The sequence below is a fragment of the Indicator indicator genome, chromosome 22, assembly GCF_027791375.1.
Source record: "Indicator indicator isolate 239-I01 chromosome 22, UM_Iind_1.1, whole genome shotgun sequence".
NCBI classification, from domain to species: domain Eukaryota; kingdom Metazoa; phylum Chordata; class Aves; order Piciformes; family Indicatoridae; genus Indicator; species Indicator indicator.
Window position 1 is genome coordinate 17566761 of NC_072031.1, and position 10054 is coordinate 17576814.

General features: G+C 60.5%; 2 protein-coding genes across 2 annotated transcripts in view; both read left to right on the forward strand.

The window, feature by feature from the left end:
• The window catches only part of LOC128974327 (nucleoside diphosphate kinase, mitochondrial-like), a 2351-nt gene extending 1105 nt beyond the window's left edge, over positions 1-1246 (forward strand). The window contains 5 exon segments of the mRNA XM_054390896.1: positions 3-97; positions 243-300; positions 303-334; positions 532-637; positions 1230-1246. Of these exon segments, the coding sequence (XP_054246871.1) occupies positions 3-97; positions 243-300; positions 303-334; positions 532-637; positions 1230-1246 (308 nt within the window).
• A 340-nt stretch (positions 1247-1586) lies between these two features.
• Positions 1587-9783, forward strand: DECR2 (2,4-dienoyl-CoA reductase 2). The gene is made up of 9 exons (XM_054391007.1): positions 1587-1687; positions 1818-1886; positions 2321-2372; positions 4995-5130; positions 6119-6243; positions 7127-7220; positions 7491-7595; positions 8156-8344; positions 9743-9783. The coding sequence occupies exons 1-9, from the start codon at positions 1587-1589 to the stop codon at positions 9775-9777; spliced, it is 906 nt and encodes a 301-aa protein (XP_054246982.1). The 3' UTR covers positions 9778-9783.
• Positions 9784-10054: the final 271 nt, after the last annotated feature.

The following is a 10054-nucleotide window of genomic DNA, read 5'->3' on the forward strand; positions in this document are numbered from 1 at the left end:
AGTGAAGCCGGAGGCAGTGCGGCGGCGGCTGGTGGGCAGCGTCGTGCAGCGCTTCGAGCAGCGCGGGTTCAGCCTGGTGGCCATGAAGCTGCTGCAGGTAACCAGCCCTGCCAGGCCGCCACCCAGACCCGTGCTCCCCACGCCTGGAGGCCAGCGCTGGGGGGTGTGGGGAGGGGGCGGCAGCAGGGGGCACCGCCTGGGGGTGCCCTTCGTCACCTCACGCTGCCACCAGGCCAGCCAAGGGCATCGTGGACCAGCACTACCAGCAGCTGCGGCAGAAGCCTTTCTACCCCGGGCTGCTCTCCACATGACCTCTGCGCCTCTGGTGGCCATGGTAAGGGGCGGGGCTGGGCAGAGATGGGCGTCGCCGGACAGGGCGGGGCGGGGCTGGGCTGGGCCGTGCCGTGCAGGGCTGTGCCGGACCGGGGCGGGCTGTTGCGGGCTGAGCTGGGCTGGGCTGGGCCGGGCCGGGCCGGGGGTTTGTGGTCCCTGAAGGGGTCTGGCAGGGCTCAGGTGTTCCCTGTCCCGCAGGTGTGGGAGGGCTACAACGTGGTCAAGTCCACGCGGGCCATGGTGGGGGACACCAACCCCACGGCGGCGGCGGTGGGCACCATCCTTCACCACCTTCAGCACGCACGTCAGCAGGCAGGGACACAGCGGGGGGGTCGGGGGGTGCAGGGTGGGCGGGGGTGCGGGGGGGTGATTCGGCGGACTGCAGGGGCAGGGGGGGTGGGCGGGCGGGGGGGGGGCATTTACAAGCGACCTCGCAAGGAACGTGGGTGGTGGGGGGGGGGGGGGGGGGTAAAGGAATGAGAGAAAGTGTGAAGGAAAGAGGGGAAATAGTTAAGGAGTGAGGGGGAATAGGTAGTGTGGGGAAGGGTTGGTATTTAGTATAAGAGTAAAGTTGGGGGGGTGGGGGTGGAGAGTGTGTGTATAGGGGGGGGAGGGGAGAAGGGGGTATAAATGTTTAAAATGAAATAGAAAGGGGGGATAAAATAGTTATAGAAGTATTAGGGATAGAGATTAGTGTTAGTTATAGGTTGTAGGTTGAGTTATGTTTAGAAAGGTATTTAGGGAAGTTAGGGGGGAAGAATAAAGGTTGGTTAGGGGTTGAGATGTAGTAGATATGGATGGGGTGGTAGTGGGTTGGTTCTGGGTAGCTGTGGGATGCACTGGAGTGTCCTTAGGGGGCACTGAGCTGGTACTAGGAAGCTCTTTAATGTCCACAGAGGCACTGGGGCCGTAGTGGGAAGCTCTGGGAGGCACTAGGATGTCCCTAGAAGGCACTGGAGCGGTACTGGGAAGCTCTGGCAGACACTGGGCTGTCGCTGGGGGGCACTGGAGCGGTACTGGGAAGCTCTGGCAGGCACTGGGCTGTCGCTGGGCGGCACTGGAGCGGTACTGGGAAGCTCTGGGTGGCACTGAGCCGTCCCTGTGCCGCCAGCGGGGGACACGAGGGGGCGCTGTGCGACGCCTCCCCGGCCGCGCGCCGTTGCCAGGCACCGCGCGCCGCTGCTGCGCATGCGCAACGCGCCGGGCCCGGCGCCGATTGCGGCTCCCGGCGTGCCCTGCGCCGAGCGGGAGCCATGGCGGAGGTCTCGGCGGCTGCCTGTGCGCCGCCGCCGGACGTGGATACCGATGACTGTCTCCCTGACTACCGCCACCTCTTCAGCCCCGACATCCTGGCGTGAGTGCCGGGAGCGCTGCTGGGGACGGCTTCGCCTGCCCGCGGCCTGCGCGTTGGTCTGGGCTGCCCCGTGGCTGTGCCCGGCGCCTGTCCCCGACGCTTGGCTCTGACTCTGGTTTTGTTCCCCCAGGGGCCAGGTCGCTTTCATCACCGGCGGAGGCTCCGGCATCGGCTTCCGCATCGCCGAGATCTTCATGAGGTGCGGGAGCCGGGCGAGGCTGAGGCCTCGGGGGTGGTTGCAGTGTCCGAGGAGGGTTTACCCGGTCTCCCTGGGCACCGGTAGCCTCCCTGGGCACCGGTAGCCTCCCTTCCCCTGTGGGAGCATGGGGGAGGTGGAGCGCGAAGCCTGCGGCGACTGAGCCCTTATGAGAGCAGCGGGCAGGAGATGCTTGCTGCAGGCTCTGGGGGCTTGTTGGGAGCGAGAGGCAGGGACTGGCTGTCCTGGGCTGGGATCTGTCTTCAGTGAGCCATGACCCTACCACTCTCTGCCTCTGCAAGCCTGGAGTTGCAGCAATTCCTACCCTGCAAGGGTGTTGTGCAGCCCCCTGCCAGCTGAACCCTGGTGATCACCAGAGGTCCCAGGTGAGCGTGAGGAGCCAGCTCTGGTCCTTGTCACCAGCCCCTTCTTTGCAGGCATGGCTGCCAGACGGTTATCGCCAGCCGGAACCTGCAGCGAGTGTCAGAGGTGAGTGTGGGCTCTGGAAGGACACAGAGCAGGGAGCTGAAAACTCCTCGGAATCCTCTGCCCTCTAGGTGGAGCTGGCAGTGGTGCAAGAGGAGACATGGCTCTTAAGGTCTTCTGGCTCCCAAGGTCTTCTGGCTCCCAGCACCAGCAGGCAGCAGTGGCAGGCAGGCTGGGTGTGGGGTTAGGGTGGGCTGCACCTCACAGTAGAGCTCAGTTCAGTGTGGAACTTGCTGCTTCCCCCCACCAGCTTCCAGAGACCACGTTAATGAGACAGAAAGAAGCAAACTGGTAAAGGTTTATGAGCAGGGAAGTGGCAGAGCCCAAGGTCAGACTGAAATCATCTCAGCTTGAAGTGGGACAAAACCTCTTGTTCAAGGGTTCTGTGGGCTGAGGTGGGAACACCAAGCCCCCAAACACTGGAGATGGAAGGTAGGAGGTAGGTCTGGAAAGTAGTGACTGGTGAAGCTGTGTTAGACAAGCTACCCTAGGACTGGGTAGAACAACTTCTCACCCCTCTGAGTCTGACCCCAGGCTGGAGTCTGACTGGTTGCAGTTCCCATTCCTCACCTATGGATTGTGCTGAAAGCTGCCATGAGAGCTTTGTGGTAGCTGTGTGTAGACCTCACTGAAATCTGATAACCATCAAAACCAGCGTGTGGGAGTGAGCTGGCATGGCCCAGCTGCCTCCCAGAGGTGGATAGTGCTGTCATTTCATGTTCCCTCATGCTCCCATGCCAGCAAACAAGCTCAGGAACATTTTAGTCCTCATTTTAGAGGGGGCTGAAGCCTCCCTCAAAGGACTGCTCACCCAAGCTCTTAGCTTTGGTTGGGGCTCAGAGCTTCTCCCAGCAGGGCCCCACGAGCCTGAGAGTGGAGCACTGCTGGCTGTTGTGCAGGGCTGCTGCTGAGTTTGCACATCTCCTGTGCTTAATTTGTTGTGCAAAGTCTTCATGAGTGCCTGGGGTGGTTTGTGGCAGGCACAGGGCCATAGAACCAGCTGCTGTGCCTGGCAGGCAGGGCTTGCCAGCTGCTGCCCTGTGTGTGCCCTTCTGCCTGCTGACGTTGCAGGGATCTAAAGGTGAATTGTGTCTGGTCTTGTGCCAGAAATGCCTTGTTGAGCTCCAACCTTTGTACTTGCCCTGCAGAGGTGCTGCTTGTGATGTGCTGTGTCGATGCTAGGCCACCCAGATGGGCTCAGTAGGTGTGGCCTCAGGGTCAGCCTGGAGTTCTGTTGGGGCTCAAGGTGCAGGAGCTTCCTTTGGCTGCCCCAGGACTGGAGCTGCAGAGTGCTGCTGGGGGCAGGTCCTGCTTAAGGAACCTTATCTCCTTCTATGACAAGCTGACCACTTGGTGGGGTGAGGGAAAGGCTGTGGATGTTGTTTGCCTGGACATCAGTAAAGCCTTGACACTGTTCCCCACAGAATCCTCCTGACAAACCTGGCTGCCCTAGGCCTGCATGGGCTCACTCTGCTGGGTCAAACACTGCTGGCATGGAGAGTGCTGGCTGATCCCCAGTGGTGGTCCCCAGGGCTCAGTGCTGGGGACAGCTCTCTTTAACATCTTTCTCAATGATCTTGATGAAGAGATTGAGAGCAGCCTAAGGCAGTTTGCAGATGACACCAAGTTAGGTGGCACATCTGCTGGAGGGCAGGAGGCTCTGCAGAGGGCCCTGGCCAGGCTGGATCCATGACTGAAGCCAATGGGATGAGGTTCAACAAGGCCAAGGGCTGGGGCCTGCCCTGGGGTCACAACAACCCCAGGAAGGCTCCAGGCTGGGGGCAGAGTGGCTGCAAAGTGCCCAGCAGAGAAGGGCCTGGGGGTGCTGGGTGCCAGCAGCTGAAGAGGAGCCAGGGAGTGCCCAGGTGGGCAAGAAGGGCAGCAGCAGCCTGGCCTGGAGCAGCAATGGGGTGGCAGAAGGAGTAGGGAGGTGATTGTCCTATTGCACTTGGCACTGGGCAGGCTGCACCTTCAGTATTGCGTTCAGTTCTGGGCTCCTCACTCCAGGAAGGACACTGAGGAGCTCCAGCAGGTCCAGAGAAGGGCAAGAGAGCTGGGGAAGGGTCTGGAGAAGAGGACTGGGGAGGAGCATCTGAGGGAGCTGAGGGTGTTCAGGCTGGAGAAGAGGAGGCTGAGGGAGACCTCATTGCTCTCTACAGCTCCCTGAGAGGAGGCTGGAGCCAACTGGGGCTTGGGCTCTGCTCCCAAAGAACAAGGGACAGGAGGAGAGGCAATGGCCTCAAGCTGCACCAGGGGAGGTTTAACTTGGACATGAGGAAAAACTTCCTTATTGAAAGGGTTCTCAAAGACTGGCACAGGCTGCCTGGGAAAGTGTTTGAATCCCCATCCCTGGCTGTGTTTAAAAGCTGTCCAGATGTGGTGCTCAGGGATATGGTACAGTAATGTCCCTGGCAGTTAGGTAATGTTTGGCCTTGATGATCTTAAAGGTCTTCTCCAAGCACTGTGGCTGTGCTCAGGCAGTTCCTTCCCTGCCCGCAGTGTTTGCTGGGTGCTGACAGAGACTGGCTCCTGCCTGACTTCTTGCCCTGCCTGTTTGGAGGTCTGGGTCTAACCCTCACTGAAGGAGAGTCCCAGAAGGAATCTCAGGTCTCTTTTTTTTTGCAGGCCTCCAAGAAGCTGATGGCAGCCACAGGGCAGCAGTGCCTGCCCCTGTGCATGGACGTCAGACAGCCCCAGGCACTGGCGGCAGCGGTGGAGGAGGCACTGAGGCAGTTCCAGAGGATCGACATCCTGGTGAACAGTGAGCAGCTGGGCTGGGCAGGGGGTGCCCACTGCCTGCAGGGACCTGTTCCTGCCCGGGGGCTCTGCTTGCCCAGTGCCTGGCTGTTGCTGGAGCCCCCTGGCAGCCCCTGGGCTCAGAGCAGGCAGAAATCCCTTTGTGATCCATGGCCTCCTGGGCTTGCTCCCACTGCACCAGCAGCCTCCCTCCTGCCCCCAGCCTGGCCATGCTGGTGGGCAGCACAGCCACAAGCTGTTCATGCTCTTACCAGGGCTTGTCTCACGTACTCTCCAGTCTGCCTAGACACTCTGACTCACTGTCCCTCTCACAGAAGTGCCCTGAACAGGAGCCAGCAGTGTGCCCAGGTGGCCAAGAAGGCCAATGGCATTCCAGCCTGCATCAAGAATAGTGTGGCCAGCAGGAGCAGGGAAGTCATTGTGCCCTGTACTCAGCACTGGTTAGGCCACACCTTGAGTGCTGTGTCCAGTTCTGGGCCCCTCAGTTTAAGAAGGACATTGAGAGACTTGAACGTGTCCAGAGAAGGGCAACGAGGCTGGGGAGAGGCTGAGGGAGCTCAGGGTGTTCAGCCTGGTGAAGAGGAGGTTCAGGGTGACCTCACTGCTGCCTACAACTACCTGAAGGGAGGTTGTAGCCAGGAGGGGGTTGGTCTCTTCACCCAGGCAAGCAGCACCAGAACAAGAGGACACAGTCTCAAGCTGTGCCAGGGCAAGTTTAGGCTGGAGGTGAGGAGAAAGTTCTTCACAGAAAGAGAGATTGGCCATGGAATGTGCTGCCCAGGGAGGTGGTGGAGTCACCATCCCTGGAGGTGTTCAGGAGGGGATTGGACGTGGCACTTGTTGCCATGGGTTAGTAGTCATGAGGTCTTGACAGGTTGGACTTGATGATCCATGAGGTTTTTTCCAACCTTATGGATTCTGGAATTCTGTGAACGTGCCTGATCTCTCCTGTCCCAGTCCTGTGACTCTACTCCTGGCTGCTTGTTCTTCAGATGCTGCAGGAAACTTCCTGTGCCCAGCCGGTGCCTTGTCCTTCAATGCCTTCAAGACAGTGCTAGATATTGACACCCTGGGCACCTTCAACACCTCCAAAGTCCTCTTTGAGAAGTATTTCCGGGTAAGTGGAACCACACTTGCTGGAGAGGCTGCTGGCAAGAAGGGGCTTAGTGCCAACCTGGCCACACTGTGCTCAGGGAAGCTTGGAGGGACGAAGGGAACACAGGGGCTGTGCTGCCAGGCCTCTGCCACTCACCTTGCTTAGATCCAGCCTGTTCCCTCCCAGGGATGGCAGCTCCTCCGCAGGAACTGGGAACACTGCCTGTCCCCAGCCTTGGGGCTTTTGGCTGAGGCTTGGTGACCAGCAGGAGCAGGGCAGGTGTTGTGCCTCTGTGCTGGGCACTGCTGAGGCCACAGCTCAAGTCCTGGGCTCAGTTCTGGGCCCCTCACTCCCAGAAGGACATTGAGGGCTGGAGCAGGTCCAGAGAAGGGCAAGAGAGCTGGGGAAGGGTCTGGAGAAGAGGGCTGGGGAGGAGCAGCTGAGGGAGCTGAGGGTGTGGAGCCTGGAGAAGAGGAGGCTGAGGGAGACCTCATTGCTCTCTGCAGCTCCCTGAGAGGAGACTGGAGCCAGGTGGGGGTTGGGCTCTGCTCCTGATAAACAAGGAAGGGGTTTTAGGTTGGCCATGAGGAACAATTTCTTCCCCTTGAGGGTTGTCCAGGCCTGGCCCAGGCTGCCCAGGGCAGTGCTGCAGTCCCCATGCCTGGAGGGGTTCCAGAGCTGTGTGGCTGTGGTGCTGAGGGCCATGGCTCAGTGGTGCCCTGGCAGTGCTGGGTTATGCTTTGGACTCTGTGATCTCAAAGGTCTCTTCCAACCAGGGATGGGTCAGCAACACAGAGATGGCTCTGCCCACAGCTGGCTGTCCCTCCTACCTCAACTCTTGTCCCACCACTCCTCACACACCTCCTGCTCTCTGCCTAACTCCATGACCCCTTCTGCTTCTCAGGACCACGGTGGGGTCATCGTTAACATCACAGCAACCCTGAGCTACCGTGGCCAGGCCCTGCAGGTTCATGCTGGTGCTGCTAAGGCTGCCATAGGTACCTGAACACTCCCCACTGGGCTCTCTGGGCTGTGTGGGGGCACTAAGGAAGCCACTTCCTCCCAAATACTGGGATGGGGAGAAATCCATGGCAGAGGGGAATGTGAATCTGTGGGGGTAGTGTGTGCCTGGATTTGGGTTGAGGCTCTTCTCTCCCCCAGGGCTCTTTGCTCTTGGCCAGAGTCTTCCTGGCTTTTTGCACCCCCTCCAGAAGGCACTGGGCTGGCTGTGCTGTGCATGTCTCACTGGTGCTGTAATCCCTCCCCAGATGCCATGACTCGTCACCTGGCTGTGGAGTGGGGACCCAACAAGATCCGTGTGAACAGCTTGGCACCAGGCCCCATCGCAGGCACCGAGGGCTACCGGCGCCTGGGTAAGGCCCCTGGGGTCCTGCCTCTGCCTTGCTGGTGTCCTTCTGGGAGGGGACACAGACCACCAGTGCCACGCAGCTCATGGGGCATGAGGTGTGTTTGGGGCCATTGCTGCTGGGCAGAGCTGCCTTGTGGCTGGGCTGGCACAGCTCTAAGTTCAGTACCTTGTAGGGCACTGATGTTTCTCTGCTGAGTGGCAGCTTTGTGAGCTCCCTGACCCAGGGGGTGGTGTGCTTCTCCCAGAGCTCAGCCTTGCCTGCTGCTTCAGCTCTGGCAGCCTCTCAGCAGAGTGCCAGTTCAGGCCTGCAAGCCTGGGAGCCCCCTGAGCTGCTGGCTTGGACCTCACCATTGCAGCACAAGTCCCACTGCTGCCCTCGATTCCCTTCCTGTATCTCTCTCCTTGGGTGTTCGTCTCTGGGCTGTCCCCAGAGCTGCACCAGGTCCCCTCCAGGGTCCCTGGGACTCTGGGCAAGCCCCATGTGAGCAGTGCTGAGTGCCTGGTGGGCAGTGGTGGTGGGCAGGTGGTCCCCCGGGCCCAGCTGACCTCTGGTACCCCTCTCAGGTGGGAAGTGGGCCGAGCAAAGCAGCCTGTTGGAGAGCATCCCCCTGCAGCGTGCGGGCACCAAGACGGAGATCGCCCACAGCGCGCTCTACCTGGCCAGCCCCCTCGCCTCCTACGTGACTGGCACCACCCTGGTCGTGGATGGAGGCAGCTGGCTGACCTCTGCCAACAGCTTCCCTGCCTTGCTGGGTATTGCTTCATCCTCTGCTAAACTCTAGGTGACGTGCATTTCCCCCTCCTGGGGTTAGAGCAGGGCTCGCCTCACAAACCCTTTTGTCCCATGGGGTAAGGGCCTGGCTGCCACAGCAGTGGCTGTGCCACTTCAGGTGCCCTGCTCCTCTGCCACTGAGCAGACCTTGCTGAGGAAGCTGTGTGCCCATAGGCTTGTTGGGGAATAGGGAAGGGGCAGCATGGCCTGGGTGAGGGAAAGCAGCCCAGGTGTCAACTTGGCAGCATAGGTTCTCAAACCTTCCTCTGCAAATCCCAGAGTCCCACCTTGGTGGGGTGGGAAGGGAGCTCTGGAGCTCACCCAGCCCAAGCCCTGCTCCAGCAGGGCACCCACAGCACAATGCCCAGGAGCACAATGCCCAGGGGGGGTTGGAAGCTCTCCACACAAGGACACTCCACAACCTCTCTGGCCAGCCTGCTCCAGCCCTCCAGCACCCTCACACCAAACAACTTTCTCCTCCTGCTCACATCCAACCTCCTGCCTGCCACTTTGTGCCCCTTGCCCCTTGTGCTGGCCCTGGGCACCACTGAGCAGAGTCTGGCCCCAGCCTCTTGCCCCCTACCCACAGTTCCTTTAGATCTTGCTGAGCATTGCTCAGCTGCCCTCTGGGGCTGCTCTTCTGCAGGCTCTCAGCCCCAGGGCTCTCAGCTTTTGCTGCTCACAGAGCTGCTCCAGGCCCCTCAGCAGCTTTGCAGCCTCCTCTGGACTCTCCCAGCAGTTCCCAGTCTCCTGGGGAAGCCCAAAACTGGACCCAGGACTCCAGCTGTGGCCTCCCTAGGGCAGAGTAGAGGGGGAGGAGAACCTCCCTTGCCCTGCTGGCCACACTCATCTTGCTGCACCCCAGGACACCATGGCCTTCCTGGCCATGAGAGCATATTGCTGGCTCATGGAAGGGGAAGGTGGAGCAGGGTCCCCCCACTCCGTGCTGTTGTCAGAGCAACACAGAGAAGATCTTTTGGGTCATCATGGGAAGTCCTGGGGTCATCTTGGGAAGGGTAGGAGAACTTGGTGGTTTTCTCCTTGGAGCTTCCAGCAGCTGATGTGGTATCTCCTGTTACTGCTGGAAGACACTTTTCTGGACACCTCTGAGTGTCCCCTGAAGCAGGATGATGCCCCTTTGCTGTGCCCAACCAGCAGGTGCTGGCACAGAGATTCCTGCCAGCCTCAGCTTCAGCCTGTCTTGTGTTGGGGCTGAACTCAGGCCCCGTGCTGGCTGCAGATGGCTGTGAAGGGAGGGAGCTGGCCCCCAGCACTCTGTGGAACATGGATCTCCCTTCCCTCTCCCCATGCTCAGGTCCTCCCTGGCCAGCTCAGGGAGCAGGGCAGGACTCTGTGCCCACCTCCATGCTGTCTTGCAGATGTCTGGGCTGCAGGAGCCAACACCACCCCATGAGGGACAGCTGGGGCCTGCCTGATGGACAGGGCTGTGACCTGTGACCGGAGGCTGCTGCGCAGGGACACCTCGGGATGGCTGCCACTGCCGGGAAGCTGCTGGTGACGCCCCCGATCCCACCCCTGCCGGGGGGAGGGGGCCCTGCAAGGCTGGGTGGGCTGCCCTGTGCCATCACTGTTGTGGGAGCTGAGGGACAGCACCAGGGTGTGGGCTGTGATGGTCACCATCCCTTTGTGCCTCCCTATGAGTTGCTCCCCTGGCCTTTCCCACTTTCCAG

Excerpts from the sequence above, each read along its gene's own strand:
- DECR2 (XM_054391007.1), top strand. The coding sequence starts at position 1,587 with ATGGCGGAGGTCTCGGCGGCTGCCTGTGCGCCGCCGCCGGACGTGGAT. Across the intron at positions 6,244-7,126 it reads TCTTTGAGAAGTATTTCCGG|GACCACGGTGGGGTCATCGT; the intron begins GTAAGTGGAACC and ends TCTGCTTCTCAG. Across the intron at positions 8,345-9,742 it reads CAGCTTCCCTGCCTTGCTGG|ATGTCTGGGCTGCAGGAGCC; the intron begins GTATTGCTTCAT and ends GCTGTCTTGCAG.